The sequence below is a fragment of the Taurulus bubalis genome (assembly GCF_910589615.1).
Source record: "Taurulus bubalis genome assembly, chromosome: 8".
In the NCBI taxonomy this organism is placed as follows: Eukaryota; Metazoa; Chordata; class Actinopteri; order Perciformes; family Cottidae; genus Taurulus; species Taurulus bubalis.
The window spans coordinates 26,628,644-26,647,614 of record NC_136596.1 but is presented as its reverse complement, the minus strand read 5'-3'; the positions used below and the strand labels follow the sequence as shown (position 1 = coordinate 26,647,614).

The window sequence follows — 18,971 nt, the reverse complement described above, 5'->3', positions numbered from 1 at the left end:
AATGAGTCTTTGGGCCTGACCCCTGTCTCTCCGCATTACTTCTTCTTCTGAGTGATTTTTAATCAGAAGCCCAATTCCAAACCTATCCCTCAAGGTATTCAACCTGAGGTACATTTCATTAACTTCTCTCATCTCGCCACTGCCATTCCATTTTGGCCGCGCCGTTCTTAAAGATGCACACTCAAGCGATAATCAGATCGTTCTCTACTCGACCGGAGGAGGGGAGAAAATGCAGCAGTGATGGGATGTCAGCTGCAGAAGGGTAATGTCCACCGGCTGCAGTCTGACCGAGGCACCGCCCCTGCACCGGAGGTTCCTTGTCACTGTCAGACTGTTTGGAAACATGAAGTGCATATTGTCATGTTGTTGTGTGCAGGTGCAATCATGGAGTACATCACCAAATCTACTAATTCATTCAGGTTGAGTATGTAGGATTCATCTCAGCATACAGTATTAATAATACAGATGGCTGCGTTTAATCATAGCAACAATATGAATACTGTATGTTGAAATGAAACCTGCTATGAATAGAGTTGGTGATCAGCAGACATTTAGATCATCGATTATTCATTGAAAGCATCTGTCAAGTAAAAGGGACAGACATATTCTTCTCTGTGTTTTTCACTGGAGGGTGAATATGTTTGTGTTTTGCACGATTGGTCAAACGATAAAAGACAAGTTAAGATGATAATTCAGCTCTGGGAAACTCTGATCGAGATTTTTTTCTCTATTTTCTACATTTTCACTTTCAATTTGTAAAACTCCCCGACTCAAAAGCAGCAGACATAATATGTTGGGGGGAAAAAAGGTGCAGTATTGCTGTAGGCATACGACTTTAAAGGGGAACACCACTTATATGTTGTTTGCATGGCCGAGGAAAGGTCAATCAATATTTGTGAACATGAGCTACTCTCTCCCCAGAAACCAGAGAAGTCAGTCTCATCCTCATGATGTCATCCAGGATGAACGTCTGGAGACAACGATAGAGGCTGATTTAGTGTCGGTTTCTTTTCATACAAATGAGCGTTATTCTCGTGCACTCTTGTCAGAAACAGAAAGTGTAGATGTATTCAGAACGTTTCCCTGCTCTGTGTCTATATCTATAACATCAAGTCATTGTCTGGAGCACTTCCACACTTATTTGATGACGTCACACATTTGAGTTTAGCAGTCTAGTTTATGAATATGGGAGGAAGTCGTTCACATTCACTAATATGTTTGGACCGTCATAGGAATACCACGTATGCATGCATTTAGGAAATAGGTGTCATTCCCCTCGGATCCCAGCCCTGCAATGCTGCCCACTAGGCGGTGCTGCCATGAAGGAAGGAAACGAGTTGCATTGATTGAGGGATCTGTGCAGCGTTCAGACTGTAGTGGTGTGAACGAGACTTTATGGTGTAAGCAGGAATGTAGTCTGACAGTTTGCCACTTTACTTTAAGATGTGTGCACATCGCAGTGAAAAGTGAACCAGACTTAATGATGAATTGATCCATCAAGAAAAATAATTAACAGATGAATCAATATTGATTAGCTATCATTAGTTTGAAGCCATATTCCTGGTGTGGAATCTTAACCCTTTAAAAACAGGGTGTGAAAATCCCCCTGCGCCTATTATCAGACAGAAGACAACAACATATTATCTCCGTAACCACATGGTTGTTTAACTTCATTTAAATTGCTACAATACTCAACCCTTGTGAGAAGAGACATCTGGTGTGAAACATAATTAAAGTAACCGTTAAGTTTAAGTATTTACGTAAACTACATTCTTTAACCGAACGACACAGTTTTTTGACTTAAACTCCTTTGAACACCCACATGCTGTGTTCTGATATGATTTTTGTTTTTGCAGATTCCGATTCATTAGGTCCTAATCTTTCCAAAAAGGTGTGTTATTAGTATGTGGGCTGTTGTTAGGACACCATAATACAGTTTGAAAAGCTTGGTGACCGCTCAAGGAGGCATTTTTGGGAAATCTTGCTCATATCATGCTGGATGTTCATAGTTATGATCAAAATATCTTTTAAAAGTGATTTTTTTGCAGATATACATTTTTTTCCCAATACTTTGCTGAACAAATACATACAATAAACACAAGTATTGGAATTATTTTGGGGTTCCTACGGCGACTCAAAACTGGTTGCACCGTGCTTAAAGGGTAAGAGGAGAGCACAGTTGAAAAAAAGTCATATAGTATATAACAATTTTTTGTATGTATATACTATTGTATCTGTAAAAAGTAATTATTTATTATGTTAAGAAAAAAAGTCTTCAGATTAATACATTTCTGGCATATTCCACATTCTGATTTGTTCCGTTTGGGAAGAGGAAAACAGCAGGAAGAGTTTTGAAGAGCAAGTCAAAAGACCGACACGCCCCCAAAGTGCTCATCACAAATCACGCCTCCGGTAATTAACGATTTCCCTAAAAATAAAACAGCATTAGCCTCCCGCCTTGCACCCCTCGCCAGGCGACAGCTGGGCGGCAAGGACTCGGTGACTTCGTCGTTATCTTGGCACGGCGCGCCCGGGGGCCGCCGCACGCCGGAGGCTGCCAGATCGATGCGGCGCGCTCCGTTTGGCAGCGTCGTCACATCTAATGGCCACGGATGAAGACCCCCCCCCCCCTCCTCAGGCTGTCGGGTCTGAAGGACTCCTCATTTACAGAGCAGTCACCTACACTGCTGGCCTTCAGGAGGACGACTCGGGGTCCAGAGGAGCTGACTCCGGCAGATGGGTTATGGAGATCAAGCTGCGTGTGAGCCCGGTAATTAAATCTAACGCTCTGACCGTGGCTCCGAGCCCTGGACCTTCTGTCCAGGTTGTGCTCCCTGGCCCGGCGTCTGATGCGCCCGGTCGCCCGGCCCGGACACGCCGCTTTTATTGCTGCTGGAGCGCCGCCGGTCAGCTGCAGGACATTTTACAGAGACGTGGCTCTTGATCCTGGTTTGAACCGGATTAATGTCGCCCGAGGAGGTCCAGGAATTTTGAATTCATTTCAATTTGCTTCTTCTAAAAACAGTAAAGTACTGTGTTGTGATCATATTTAATCCATGCAAACTGAGCGGTACCTTTTCTATTTATTTTGTTGTCATTCCTGTCATGAAACATTTCACGAATTATCGGCACATTTTTCAGCTTCTCAGCCCTTTTAAAATGTCAACTTTGCTAAATGATATAAATAAAAAGCCACAGTGTTGACCTTATTCGCTTTTGGACCCCAGTGAGTTCCATTATGGTGTGATTACTGCCCAGGAAACAGGAAGTGAACTGTGTGCGGTGCATCTCTCCGTCTCTGCAGGCAACCCTCTGCTGCTCAACTCCTCCATGCAGCCGGACCTGACAGTGAGCCGGGCGTACAGCACGCCCCTCTGCTTCCAGGACGGCACGGACAAAGAGCTCTTCGACCCCCTGCCGGACATCAAGGTCAAAGTTCAGAGCTCCTTCATGGTTTCGCTGGGCGTGGCCGAGCGGGCAGAGTTCCACGCCAAGGGCCCCGCCGAGACCTTCCCGCGGGACCTGAGCCGGGACTACAGCGCCACCACGGACAGACGCAAGAAGGGCCTGCTCACCCTCAACGGGCCCTTCAGCGCCTGCAGAGAGCAGCTGAGGACAGAGGGCGTGTTCGGCCACGCCGGGGGCCGCCTGGTGGTGCCAAACGCCGGTGAGCTTCACAGGAAGGAGATAAAAGTGCAGCGTATCTTCTGTTGTGTGGATAATGAAAACAGAAGCTCCCACAGCGTGCTCTTGGTTTCCATAATGAGAGCCTGCAGCAGCTGCTCGTTATGGAAGCCGGCGGAAACGGCTTCCCAGAATGCCTTGCGACACAGCAAAACATCTAACGCGTCCCCACCACGCCGTTCTCCACGTCCCTGGTGATCGTCGTTAAACGATCCGCTGTGTGCCCATAAAGACAGAGCAGTTTGTCTTTGTTGTGTTTTGTGGGCACACACACACAAACACACACACACACACACACACACACACACACACACACACACACACACACACACAGTGCAGTGAACTTTTCTCAGCTGTAGAAAGTGGTAGACTGTCTAAAAACAGATCTAAATCAGTGGCTTCTAAAGAGGGATAGAATAGAACAGCATGAAGAGTATTAAACACATGACAACCAATACATACTCAGAGAATGAACACATAACATGATTAATCTATTCATACATATATAAAGTAATCAAAAGAAAGGATATTACATTTAACCCTTTAAAAACAGGGTGCGAAAATCCTCCTGCTCCTATTATCAGACAAAAAACCACAACATATTATCTCCGGAACCACATGGTTGTTTAACTTCATTTAAATTGCTACAATACTCAACCCTTGTGAGAAGAGACATCTGGTGTGAAACATAATTAAAGTAACCCTTAAGTTTAAGTATTGACGTAAACTACAGTTTTTTTGGCTGAAACTCCTTTGAACACCCACATGCTGTGTTCTATTATGATTGTTGTTGCAGATTCCGATTCATTAGGTCCTAATCTTTCCAAAAAGGTGTGTTATTAGTATGTGGGCTGTTGTTAGGGAACCATAATACAGTTTGAAAAGGAGGCATTTTTTGGAAATCTTGCTCATATCGTGCTGGATGTTCATAGTTATGATCAAAATATCTTTTTAAAGTGTTTTTTTTGCAGATATACATTTTTTTCTCCCAAGACTTTGCTGAACAAATACATACATTAAACACAAGTATTGGAATTAATTTGGGGTTCCTACGACGACTCAAACACAGGGGAAAAGAAAAAAAAGTCTGGAATCAAAACTGGTTCCACCGTGCTTAAACATGAAATGAAGAAGCTGTTTTTATTTTTAAATCCTCTACTTGTTGGTTCCCATAAGCCCCTTTGGTTCCTCCCTGTCAGGGTCTGCAGCCTGAGGGAGTAAACCATGTGAGTGTCTGCCTGGATGTCCACAGCTTTGTCCCGTCTTCTGACAGTATGAGTCACACAGCCTGGTCTGGGGTTTCACAATTATGTTGCAGGTTATACCATCTACTCTAGCGAGCCTTTTCCTGAGCCTGCAGATCCAGAGACAAATCAACCAGGAAATATGCTTATTTGCTTTCTTGCTCGATGAAAAGATTGACACCAAAGTCTCGACGCTAAATGTAGACTAAATGTAGGCTAAATGTAGACTAAATGTAGGCTAAAGCAGTGGCGGGCCGTGGATTTGGTACCTACGGCTGCTGTTTAGTTTAACAGCTGATCGATTGGAGGAAGAAAGATGTTCGGACCCCACTGCCCCAACAAAATTGTAACAAAATGGTCCAAGAATAATTTCCCCAATGTGATATTAATAAAGGATTACATAAAAAAAAGATAATATTATTTTTAAATTGTATATATATATATATATATATATATATATATATATATATATATATATATATATAAACAGCACCCCACAGTTTGAGAACCACTAGCTTAGCATAAAGACTAAAAACGGGGAAACTCTGTTCAGAAACCAAACAGCATCTCAAGCTCACTCATTAGTGTTTTTAATCTTCCTCACTATTTCTTTGCAGTGAGCAGTGACTTCCTGAAGTCATACACTGGTTGCCTGGCAACCCCTGATGAGGAAAGAACATTGTGAGGAAAAATTTGACTTGACCTTGTGAACGGACTCCAAACACAGCACATCATTCTGGTGAAGCGCACTAAAATCCCTTAAAAAATATGAGAATCAGCCTTCAGAATCCACTTAATGTGACTGTTCTCCAGGTTGGTAGACATGACACTGGGGAGTGAAACTCCAGCTTGCTACTTTGTTATCAGCCAGAAGAGCTTACGGCTTTTCTATAAAAGGGCACGTCGTCTGTAGAAGGTATATTTAAAAAGATAGTTTGGATGTTTGAACACATGCTTGTCTATAAGCAGCTGCAGGAGAGGCGGTCGGCACGCCTCGGCTTTGGAGAAGCAGACGTACAGGTGTGAGGAGACAAGCAATGCAGCTGCACATCAGAACAACATATGTCAGCCACCTTTAAGAATCCATATCATTCAATTGTACGCTATATGTAGAATACTTTCAGTGGAACCGCCTCCACAACCACAGACTCATTTGACAAAAGCAGTAATAAAGGGGAGAACATGCAAACTCCAAACCAGGAGCGAATGAACCCGCTGTGAGGCGACACCACTCTGCAGCCCACAGTAAAGGATGAGGATACAACCCCGGCCCGTTCGCTCCACTCGGCTTCTGCCAATCGGCTTGCAGCTCCGTCACTGAGAGCTAAACACTTAACAAAGTCACGACTGTTTGTGTCCTGGCTCCTCAAAGGTGGAATGAGCTCCCCATTGACAACTAAAAACACTTATTTTTCGACTACACCTCGAATAAGGAAGGTAGCGCCGTAGTAGCACTTAAATAGCACTTTGTGCTTTAACTTTGTTGAAGAAACTGTACTTTCTTGTTGTTCTGAGTTTGTCCTCATGGTTGAATGCACTTATTGTAAGAGTGTCAGCTAAATGAAATGTAATGTAAAAATAGTTGATGAGATGTCTGAAACACGGTCCACAGCAGTGCATTGCTTTACTCGTGTGCCGGTACTCCGGTCTGCTTCTTCAAACTCGGGGCCGACTATGGATGAGTGCTTCATACAAACCCACTAAGTATGTCTTTACAGTTCTGTGTTGGGGATTTAAGTACCACAGATGTCTGCTGCCTTCAGGAGACGACAAAAACACGGAAAACAAGCTGAAGCGCACGAGTAGTATTAATGAACGTCAGCTCGTCAAAAGTGAGTGCTTCACTCAGAATGTCTCACTCTTCTCATCTCCTCAGACCCTACATATTGCAAGCTGTTGCTAAGGTCCATCCCTCTCGTTGCCAGGCAGGTAGCTGTTTGTTTGTTATTCCTCCGCGTACTCGCAGGCCCTCTCGGGCAAACGGGGTCGCGCTTTCGTCGAGTCCCGCCGACACAAATGGAGGAGTTAGCGTGGAGCGTTCGCAGTCGTCGGCGGGTCAACAGTCCGCAGGGACCTTTGCACCCTCGGCCCTCTCCTGCGGTCCTCGTGCGCACGCCGCCGGCGCCGCGCGGCGAGGTGGAATCAGCCTCCTGCCGCCGTCCTCCGGGCTGAGTGGATGAGTCAGTGCTGTCAAGTGCAGCACTCACAGCAGGAACCGCTATTCATTACAGTGAATAGCCATCTGATGCACTTCACCAAATATTCACTGCAGTCACCTCAGTGATATGGAACCTAAACAGCAGTTTGATCGGCAGTTCAAAGCAGTAGATTTATACTAACTATAAAATGCATATTTATTATTTATTTATAAGTAGCAGCAACATCTTTTACCAGAAACAACCTTTAGTCCTGAGACCACACGTTGAACATTTGAACTACTTTCCACAAGAGCAATAGTCCCGAGATAAGAAGCGATGAAGAAAACACGGAGAACCAAATCAAATATCTTTGAGCCGCCGTTGTGTTCAAGTCATCAGCATCAACTCACACTAAACACATCACTATTATTCACTGAGATCAGATGAAATGCACATTTTAGAGATGACTGATGTTACAAGATATTATTTGTACATAGAGCTGCAAAAGAAAGAGCATGCTCTCATCTCAACAGTGTGGATGCCTTTGCAGTCTCAGAGCAGTAGAGTCAGGCATCAGTGGCAGTGAAATCTCTCTTGCTTCTGGAAAGATGTTGCATAATCCAAAGTGTGGCGAGCGTCGGATCAGAAGGAATGGACAATGTCTAATTCAAACTAACGTTTACAAATGAATTCAAATCAAATATTGATTCATCCTCTTTATTCCTCTTCAGACTCATGAGGTGAACCTTGACTGGAGGACTGGGTTCAGTTTGTGTCTGCTTCAGATAGATTTAAGTCCCAGAAGTATCATCATTTCAGTGGAAATAAGTGCTGAGACTAAAATGTCCCTTAACTCCTGAATAAGATCCCTCTATTGGCTTTTGGAGAAAATAGACTCTGTGGCGGACGAAAGTGTACGAGACCTTTGAGCCGCATGCTGAAAACTGCCTTTTGGGATCTTTACTGATGTATTTAATCTTGTGGAACCAAACTTTGTAGCATTTTCAGACCTCATTTCAGGCATCTGACCAAAAACCCTTTCACTGACTTGGAGACGAGGGAACCTGAAGTGCAAACATGCCGACCCGTTCCTTGCAGCACTCTATTATATATGAGCACTATGATATGTGAGGTCAGTCTGTGGGAGGAACTTCTCTCTGGTGAGCCAAACCAGCAGGCCTTAGACTCTCTCTTTAAAAAGCACCAACAGTGTGTGCACCAACAAGAGCCTGTGCAATGGCATAATTAAACAACTCATCAAGAGGAGATATATATACCTATATATATATATATATATATATATAATACGGGGAGATCAAATCAAGCATTCTGATTGGTTGAGAGTGAGTCACAGGTGTAGTTTATTCAGCCATAAAGTACTGTACAGCCTGTTTGCATTTAGAGCGTTCTATATCAGTGCGCACTTAAAAACAACAGGTAGATTTAAATTGCGCGACCGTTAGTTGTCATTTCAAGCTTGACAGTTACCAAACATGTTGGTGTAAACTTTGATATTGTAACGTCCGCAGTAACGACTCAGACGTTGGTTTCCTTAACATGCAGGTGTATTGCTTGAGTGTTCACAGTATTGCAACGGGGCTCTTCGCTAACAGTAACGTTAGCTCAAACAAGCTCACTTGGCATCACCCACACGAGCATAACGAACGACAACACACACGTCACTTCCTCCCTAACCACCCGCCTACCCCCCTACTCCACCAATCACAGGCCGCAACCCTACCAAGAAGCACGCTGCTTCCCTGTGATTGGCCGGAGAGAATGAAAGGCCCCTGACCGTCCCCTCCCCACCAGCAGACGCCTGTACAGGGTCGCTACAATATTTTGTGGGGAATGACTTTTGATGAGAATGTCAGCGGTGAATAATGTATTTGTGGTCCCTGTTCCTGCTGTACAGTCAACCGTTGATACGGCTCACAACCAGGAGAGCAGAGCAGATAGCGCTCTGAGAGAGACTAGTTAGCGGGGAGCGAGTGCGTAAAACAGGAAACTAAGTTGAGGAATGAAAAGGGTTTGATCATGAAATCGTGATCATTTCCAGTGAGAGATAATTACATCGGTCATTTCCCGACGCGAGGCAAGTTCTCTCAACATCATGGAGGAGAAAAATGATAGAGAAAAGATGGACAGAAGCAGCGAGAGCACTTCTTTACATGGGTGGCTGAGGGTCATCCTTAGCCACCATCCAAACAGGCAGTTTTATAGTCCCGTATGTATATATACATGTGATGTGTGTATATATATATATATATATATATATATATATATATATATATATATATATATATATATATATATATATATATATATATATATACAACAGTAGGAAACTATTGGAGATGAACATTAATTATTTAATTTAATTATTTAATTAAATTAAATTAAAATTATTTAAAAAAATGTATAATTTAATTAATTAATTTCATTTAATTATTTATGTGTCATGAATACATGCACGATAGCATTTAATATCTCGAGAAACAGACAACAGGAAAAGACAAAACAAGAGAGAGGAAAGATGTCTTCCCACACAGTCTATTTAAATTCTTTGACACTAATGAATCAAAACTTATTTACCAAAACCAAAATAGCCAATGAAAATGATAACAACTTTATTTGTTTACACAGGGTAATTCAAAGTGCTTTACAGAAGACATGACAATAATAATGAACTTGAAGAGAAAAATAAAACATCAAGCTAATTTAAACAAGAATGAAATGTAAAGTTCAAGTAAAAATAAAAAAGTAAAAATAAAAAAGTAATGAAAAAAGTTTAAAAAGTTCACAGAGTGTAGCAATAACTTCTCATATTCTTCTCATAAAAGTTCTCTGAACATTTCTCATTTGTGGGGCAGTTAATACTCCGTCAGAGTATAAAAGTGAATGGTGCAACGCAGCTAATAAGTTTACTCCTTTTGGTTTTGCACGAACAAGGAGAGCCAATGGACTTTGCCCTCATAATTGAATAAACCAATGGCAGTGATGCCGTTGTAATAAATGGGATCCATGTTGAAAGCTGGGTGTTTTGAATGCAGGTGTGACCAGGTGATTATGCCGAACCCCATGTGGTTCCTACAGGACGCGACTACTGGCTATCGATTACATCACAGCTTTTGAGACCATGTGCTTTAGTTCCAGTGAACACACACGTGTCACTCAGCCCCGGTAGTGACGGCGTAGAGTCAAACATATCCGTTGTCTGGATGTTGGGTCCCGGACATGAGAGGCAGCTGTTGACAGACAACAAACCGCCATTGTTCTTACTCATGACAACAAACAGCCGTTGTGCCTAAACTTACCAAACCGTAGTTTATTGAATATGTTAGTCTGCCTATTTATTTGATCCTTTATCTGACTTAGATTTACACAAGTTAGAATCTATTGGATCTGAAATATCTTTAGTCTAACTAGTTCTGTGTGTTGATGAATCCGCGGTGCTGTCCGTGGTGCTGAAGTAGCAGACAGGTTTTTAATTGAGGCCATCTGTCTCTGCAGTCTTTATTTAGACTTTTATTTTGAAGGAGCAATAGACAGACCATAACCTAAGCCAATCAAAATTCAGAATCCTGACGCTAATGACTTTGCTCAATAAAGTGATCTTACACCTGCTGCTACAGCACACTCATAAATACATCCTTCTTCACTTTGATATATTTATGATGATTAATGTTTGCATGCACTAAGATTAGTGTTTCATTTTTAAATTCACATTGCTACTAAAACTCTGATAAAGTTTGGTTTACTTTATTATTTTAAATGTCACGGTTCATTCTAGGAAGAAGAAGCTCTCATAAATATTCGGATAACCCCGCATGTAGGACATGCTGTGAGACCTTATTTTCACCTCCACTGTCAGGCTGCTGGAGTTGTCGCTGTTGACACATTTCTGTGTGTTTTTCCAGGGGTCAGCCTGCTGGTGCCTCATGGAGCCGTGGATGAAAACATGTCCTGGGAGATGCACATGGTGATCAATCAGGGAGAGGCAAGGTGAGGCCAGAGTTTACCCAAATATCACTTTGAGCATCTATCCGTCTGTCAGTATCCCGCTACCCATCCTCCGTCCTCACTCCCCTGTTTCCCTCTAATTACTTACCATCTTCTGGTCCCTTCATCACGGCTGCAGCGTTTATTCACTCTCCGTGTGACTTGTCTCTCAATGCTTAGTTTCAAGTTTAATGCGGTCAGACACAACACAAAGATGTGAATGTGTAAATGTTTACAGGTGCCACTTGCAAAAGCAAAACCTGCAAAGACTGTGAGAACATTTACCCAAAAATGTGTGAGTCCATCTTTCAAAACGTACTCTCAGTTCATTGGTTCCGACTGAAGACTTTAGTAACAACTCACATGTCCTTTTCATGTCATTAATGTCATTTCCTAACACAGCTGGACATGAAACGTTGCTCAACAGATGTAAATGTAAATGTGCATTAGTTGTGGACTACTTTCAGTGGCGGACTGATCCACATGTTGTGAGTATAGAGAGCAGCAGGATGGTGTCAGGGCGTTTCCTGGCTCATGACGAGGCGGAGGCACCGTCCTGATCCCGTGATGAAGTGGTGAACTGGCTGTTTGCTACATTCAGATCAAACTGGAATGCTGTGCTCATTGGTATTTGAATCCCCTCCCACACACTTCAACACTTTTATAAGATATACTGTTATTTTTTAACATAATTCATTTGGATTATTTTGCTTCCTAATGTAAATGATTTGCTTTGATCTGAAGGCTTTGTAGCCGTCATGTTCTCACATGTGTTGTAATGAACTGATCTTCTAAAGTCTAATGCGACTACAAAAAACCTTTCACCAGTGTAAACATACACACACTGCCGTTGTCGTCAAGGCGGCGTTCGGTTATCCATGTTCATAAACGGCGGCTGACGATATTAAACAATATTAGAAACTTCAAACGACAGGAAGAAGAAGACGAATAATGACCTCGTGGTCTTTCTATGTTCCAGATGATCGATTGGGGAACTTTTAGCCTAGTTTTCTTTAGTGATCTTTTTTTCTTTGCTGTGACGCATATTCATTTGAAAGCAATAACCGATGAGTAATTACATCACTCACCTACTCACCCACCCAGGCAGACTTTGGCTTGCTCCCACTTTTTCGCTTTCCAGCCGAAAATGGACAGCTCCTTTCCCGGTTTACTCTACAGATCAGGTGAAAGCCCCACGGCATCGGAATAATGCCGCCGTTAGAAATGACGGAAATCCAGAATCCGGAAAGTGTTAGGAATTAGTGTTTTCCAATGATGCAAAAAAAAACCTTGTTATGGTTCTTTACCAATATGCTAGTGCTACAACTACAACCACTACCATCCGTAACTTGACATAGCAGCTGTGTTAGTGGGCGTAGATGTGTGACCCTCCCCCTGGCCACGCCCACGTCTCTGTGTGTTTACCGTCCGGCCGTGTGACAGATCTCTCCCACTTCCTGTCCGGACCAGTCCTCTGGGTGTCATGCTCCGGGCGTTCTTTCCCAGAAGCCCCAGAAGCCCCCACAGGTGGTAGTCTGGGCTTTGATGTCCCAGCTGCTGGGGAGAAACACAAGCTCACGCTGTGCGACCCAGCTGGAGGGGGAGTTGTAATCGAGTCCTTCATTTTGCCGACCGACTCGCAGGATCCAAAGTCAAACCTCCAATCTCTTCTTGTTTCTGTCCCCACTCCTCTGCAGAGAGTCAATATGTAGTTATGTACTCCACTCGGTGTCAACAACGAGGCGCTCTGGGAGAGAGTCACGACCCGGGAAGCTTGTTTAAACGACGATGAGTGCGGTGATGAATGGAGAGCGCTGCACTGACGGAAATGAAGGCGCAGACGTCTCCCGAGGCCTTTCATCCGCGCGCCGCTCGCATTCTGTATTCCGGTCACGGCGAGGTAATGACCCTGGGATGGACTGAGCCTCTCCTCGGGGGTCCTGGTGCTCTTCCCCCCGCAGAGAGCCACAAGAGCCTCTGAAGCGTCACTGTTTATTCACACGGCTCCGCTTCAACAAAGACTAAAGAGACCCCACAGAAACGCACACATTAGCAGGTGGGAAACCAGACTGCGGATCGCCTTGGCGGGGCACTGGAATAATAAGATCGAGTGAGTGATGCGTGTCAATTCCTTTACTGATCTGAGAGAATGCAGAGCAGCTCCACTTTGTTCTCCGTGCGGTTACAATGTGTCGTATAGAAGCCGTGAGTCAGCAGCTTCTGCCTCTTCAGGGCAGCGTTGTGGAAATGTATACTGCGTGTGTAATCCATAAATCTTTACAAGAGGATCCAGAGCTGCCTTCATCTGCTGTTATACATTCTCACCTGCCAGCCAAAGCGTCAGGGCTCCTCCCGCTGGTTTATCCACCTTTGAAACGCTTCAAAATATTGCAGGCTTCAACCTGTCAGTATGTGGTTCTGACCACAGAGGAGCTTTTCAAGTGCTTTTCTCTTTCTTTTTCCTTTCCTTTTTCCGTCGCTCGGTGTGAGCGGGGGGATGTTTATGTGGACACATATTTCTCCCTGTGGGATGTTGTGATTGTCATCTTGCCAGCTGTCAATCACCGTCTCCATCCTGGCAGGCCAGAGGACATGCGGAGAAGCCCCAAACGCTGCCCAGCCTCCTCCTCCTCCTCCTCCCCGCCCTGGCGGCGTTCCATTAAAGCTTAAAGATGTGTTCTTGGAGATTTTCAAAGGCTCATCTCAATCTTTTGAAGGCACGTTTTTGCTTAGGTCAGACATATTGCCTTCGCCTCTGAGGCTTTGTGTTGCAAGATAAATCCCTCAGTCTATTGAGGCCAAAACAGCTTTGTCCTGGTGGGGAAAATGCTTTTAATGATGGAACTAGTTTCCATATGTGTGCTTTTTGTAAGAGGTGACCATTTGGGACATAGTGCTGAATGTCAGTCAAGACGTTCCCTGTTAAGTTGAATTGCGCAACAGTGCAGAATCTGTTCTAAAACAATAATCTAGGTCAGTGATTCTCAACTGGTGGACCCGTTTTCAGGTCGTGGGCCTTTGCCTGGGCCTGTGGTTTTATTTTGAAGGGACTTTTTTACGCAACGGAGTATTAAAACGCAGCTAATTGAGTGTAAAAGGGAATAGTTCCCTCTCTAGCGTCGCCACCAGCTGCTCGTTTGGGTTTATCATTAAAGTTGTTTTGTGTTGGAATACATATCCTGTACTCTCTCAGGTTCAAACTGCACCATCGTTTCATTCAATACATCTGAGAGGTTGAGAATGTTCCTGGATTTGGGTCACGGCTCGTCATTCAGGGGGGGATGGTGGGTCCCGGAGCCAGACCAGCTGAGAACCACTGGTCGAGGTTGTCGGTAGACGTGCACCAGACTCCATCGACCCATTTACAGTGGAGTGAGGACGGACGCTTTACTTCCTGCTGTGTGTGTGGCTTGTGTGATGCAGTGTTGATGCAGGTCTCCTCTCGTTTAGCAGCACTTGTGTGTCACATGTGCTGCTATAACGAGAACACAAATTGGAACCGGATGTCCAGAAAATCTGCAAAAGCGAACGCAGTTGAATGTTTCCATCATCTACCGTTATGCAGTTATGATATATTATATGTGAATGATCTGTTTTCATCTGCCTTCTCATTGCATAACGGAGCAGACACTTCAGTGGACATGAAGTCACGCGCTTTACTCACACCATCATTTATCTGATAGATCTGTTTCTATTGCACTTGTTTGCTTTCATGATGCATTCTCTTTTTCCACCTCAGCTAAATGCAAAAGCGCTTTGGCGATATTTTTTAAGATCTCCCGGCTTTTTTTAAAGCGCACATTGAATATGTTTAAAAGAATATTTTTTTCATTGGCAGCAATTGATGTAATGGGAATGAAATGGAGATGAAAGTAGATGAACGGAAAAGTCTGGAAATTAAAACAGTATTTGTGTTATATTGTTTATTTTAACACCAGTTTATACTTGAGATGATAAAGTAGAATAGATACATTGCATGCATACTACTGCATTTAGGCATATTTGGTATTTATATATGTTCCTCTTAAAGTCTTAAATATTCAACATGTTTCATGAAAACAACATAACAATATGTTGTATTGTCCTGTGCACTGTTTACAACAAACATATAGCTCTGACCTGATCCACACAAGAAGCAGAAAACACATTCATGTTGTCACTGTACGAGTAGAAGATGTCACTGTACGAGTAGAAATAATCACATCATGGAAATTCAAACAGTAGCTTTTGATTTAGTTTACATTTGGGACTGACGGTGGCGCTAGAGAACAGCTCAGAGAGCATCTTCCTCATTGGATTTTCATATATTTTGCCCGTTAGATGTTGTACAAGGGCACACTTTGGCCCAATAGTGGGGGATCATTACAACATCCACTGAGCATCATGACTATAAGCAGCACATTTGATAGAAATCTGCAAAGTTGCTGAGATATCTTGTGTTAAATAAAGTATAAACAGAAGGGCAGACTGCCCAACATCGATTGGCATTGCAATCCCTAAGGCCCCGCCAATAAATCAGCCATGTCTTCAAAGTAAGACCTGTATTAATGGCATGTTTAAAAGATTCCACTGCTGTATATTTTGAGTGCAATACAAACTTGCACATATAAAGTTTGTTTTAAAGGGATGGGGATTAAAATGGACATTGATTTTCAGTATGGCCATCATCTTTTCCATTTGCTGTGGAAATAGACCCATGACTCAGCTAACGTCCATCCACACACACACACACACGCACACGCACACCCACACACACACACACACACACACACACACACACACACACAAATCCTGTATTGACTTCATCAAAACAAGAAGATCAGACTTTGGAGAGCGGACAATCGACTGCTAATCATTCAGGTTCCTTTGATGGATTCATAACCAATAACTATTGAATTCAATTCAGTTTATTTTGTAAGCCCAAAATCACATCTTGTCCCGGGACCTCACATTGGATCAGGAAAAACTCCCCAAAATAAAGATAGTAAAAAACCCTTTCACATGGAAAAAAGGGAAGAAACCTGAGGGAGAGCAACAGAGGAGGATCCCTCTCCCCGGATGGACAGAAGCAATAGATGTCATGTGACCAGAATGAATAACGTAACGGAGTTACAGCACATTACATGAATATGATTATTCATATAATGAGTAGTAGGCATGGTCCATGATCCAGATATTACAAGACAGGACGGTCCGCGGCTAGCTGGTTAGCACGCTCATCTCAGCAGAGGTCTCTGCAAGGTCACAAGGTCAACACTGTGACCTCTTCACCATCCTGTTGAAGATAAAGTTCATGGTAGATTCTGATGAGATCTTACAGGTTGCACCTTTAGAGCTGAAGACACTGACATTATCCATAACGTAGTGTTCATGGCAAAGATCACAGATTGTTATGATCAATATTAATAGTAGTAAATGTGGCCCAGACATTTTATTTCATGGTTGTTTTGGATATGATTTCATAAACAAGAAGAATACACAATAAGGCTCACTTTGGCAACAGAAACTATAGTTTCTCTGTTAATCACACAGGTGCTTGGAGCATTTATGCAACTTTTAGAGTGATTTCAGAAGTTATTTTTAGTTCTAGAGTAGCTCCTCGATGATAAGTGACCACATCGCCTGATGAGTCGTTTCTAAGTGTTTAACCCAGCTGCTTACACTCAGTGGTCTGGGATTAGAGATGAAGTGGAATCCAATTCAATTCAATTCGGTTTATTTTATATAGCCCAACATCACAAATACAAGTTTGCCTCGGAGGGCTTTACAATCTGTACACATGACATCCCTGTCCCGGGACCTCACATCGGATCAGGAAAAACTCCCCCAATAAAGATAGTAGAAACCCTTTCACAGGGAAAAAAGGGGAATAAACCTGAGGGAGAGCAACAGAGGAGGATCCCTCTCCCCGGATGGACAGAAGCAATAGATGTCATGTGGCCAGAATGAATAACGTAACAGAGTTACAGCACATTCAATGAATGTGACAGAAATTATTCATATAATGAGTAGTATGCATGGTCCATGATCCACATAGCCACGATCCATTAAGCAGAAGGAGGTAGAGAGGAGGGGCATCCCAGGGGCAGTGGGAGGAGAAAGCAGGGCCATGGCAGCTGGCAGGACCGGCTCCAGGCCAGTTGCATCAAAGTTGGTCCAATAGTCATTATGAATCAAGGCCCAGAGCACTGGGATGTTTTCTTAAACAAATGGGTGATTAGCTTAAGTTGTTGTTCATGTTGCAGCGTTGTTCTTTCAGTAACTTAGTCAGTCCTTGATTACTGGAGTTGTTGTGATGAATGCCCTGCAGCTTAAAGGAGACAGTAGCAGAAGATAGATGTTGAACTGAAAGTGCTCGTCTTTGCAGCGATGTGCGGCGCCTCACCTCTAGATGCCTGTTTGATTAATGTACCCGTGCATACCGGGTCTGCATCAACTTCCAAATGGACAAAAGCACAGTGGGACGAGCAGGTGGGAGACTACAAGTAAATAAAGGTGAAGCTAATGGAGCGTGCTAATGTGTGCGTTTATTAAGCCCTCCGCCTCCTCTCCGCTGGCCCAATCTGCCGCTTCGCACGGCTCCCCGGGTCTCCGAGGAGCGAGTCGCTGCTCACTTTAAATAATGCAGCTCAGCGAGGGGCTCGAGAAGCCCTTCACCACGATGACAAGTGGGATGGAGAGTCAGGCGCTTCTGTAAGGCGGCGGCCCGGCTCTCGGGCCTGCGTTGCGGGCTCGTTAAGGAGGAGGTAATCTGCTCCTTGCCTGCACTTTGCATTAAATGTGTGATGAGGCTCAGCGCTGTTGGCCGAAGGATCGAGAGCAGAGCTCCCTCCGGACCGGCCAGGGGAAGGGGTGATGTTGACATTACAGAAACACCGACTGTGAGCCGGGAGGGAAAGGAGATGGAGGGTCAAATGCTGAAGCGGTAGTTTGAGAGTCTGGAGGCGTCGCAGCGGAGCATTTACAATGAAGCAGCTTTTAATTCAGACATTCTATTGCAATAGTTCAGATGCTCACATGTCTCTTTGTGGGGAAAAATGCTGGGCTGTCAAAAATAATAAGTAAAGTTGCCATTTTTTAAGCAGTTAGGAGTGCATCATTGCATTGGAGGATCCAGTCTGTGGGGTATAAGGCTGTTCTCTTTGGCTGTTTGTACATACAGTATAAAAAATACCATAGTTAAATCATTATTTGATGTCATGCATTCATTCTATTGCTTCTCTATATCCGGGGAGACATTACATTTCATTTAGCTGACGCATCCATGAACTACAAGAATCAAGAAAGTACAATTTCTTCAAGAGAGCCAAACTCCTCAGTGCTATAAGTCCGTGCCAGTTAAGTGCTGCTAAGGTGCTGTTAGTAGGATCATCCTCTGTTTTTTTCTGTTTTTTATTGGGGAGTTTTTCCTGATCCGATGTGAGGTCCCGGGACAGGGATGACGTATGTGTACAGATTGTAAAACCCTCCAGGCAAATTTGTGATTCTGGGCTGTACAAGATAAACTGAATGGAATTGAACCGCCGTCACCGTGAGCGAGGACGTGCAGAGCCTCTGAGGAGGAAAGGAGCGCAGCATATCTTGACTTATTTTAATTCATGTAACTTTACCTTTTTTTACTTTTGTCACGTTACTTCTAACGGCACATACACGATACTTAACAAGTGTACTTACTTTAACCAAAAACCACGATCGTTTCCTTCACCGAACCAAGTAGCTTTGTTACATGAACACATTCTGCACACTGATCGCTCCTGTGGCTGGACATTCGTATTAGAACACAAACATTCTGTTTTGTAAGATATGTAAGAGGTTAAATTCATGAAGCAGCACAGTGAGAGGACACTGTATGGCGTGGCTCCGTGGGAAACCAACCCATAACACTGGTACTGGTGCCATGATG

The 18,971-nt window shown here is 43.6% G+C and overlaps 1 protein-coding gene across 1 annotated transcript in view; it reads left to right on the top strand.

Annotated features, from left to right (window-relative positions):
• Positions 1-18,971, top strand: part of unc5db (unc-5 netrin receptor Db) — a gene marked incomplete at both ends in the record, with an annotated part of 192,231 nt that overhangs the window by 143,428 nt on the left and 29,832 nt on the right. The window contains 2 exons of the mRNA XM_079222973.1: positions 3,305-3,667; positions 10,987-11,071. Coding sequence (XP_079079099.1) covers positions 3,305-3,667; positions 10,987-11,071 — 448 coding nt within the window. The remainder of the gene's footprint in view (positions 1-3,304; positions 3,668-10,986; positions 11,072-18,971) is intronic.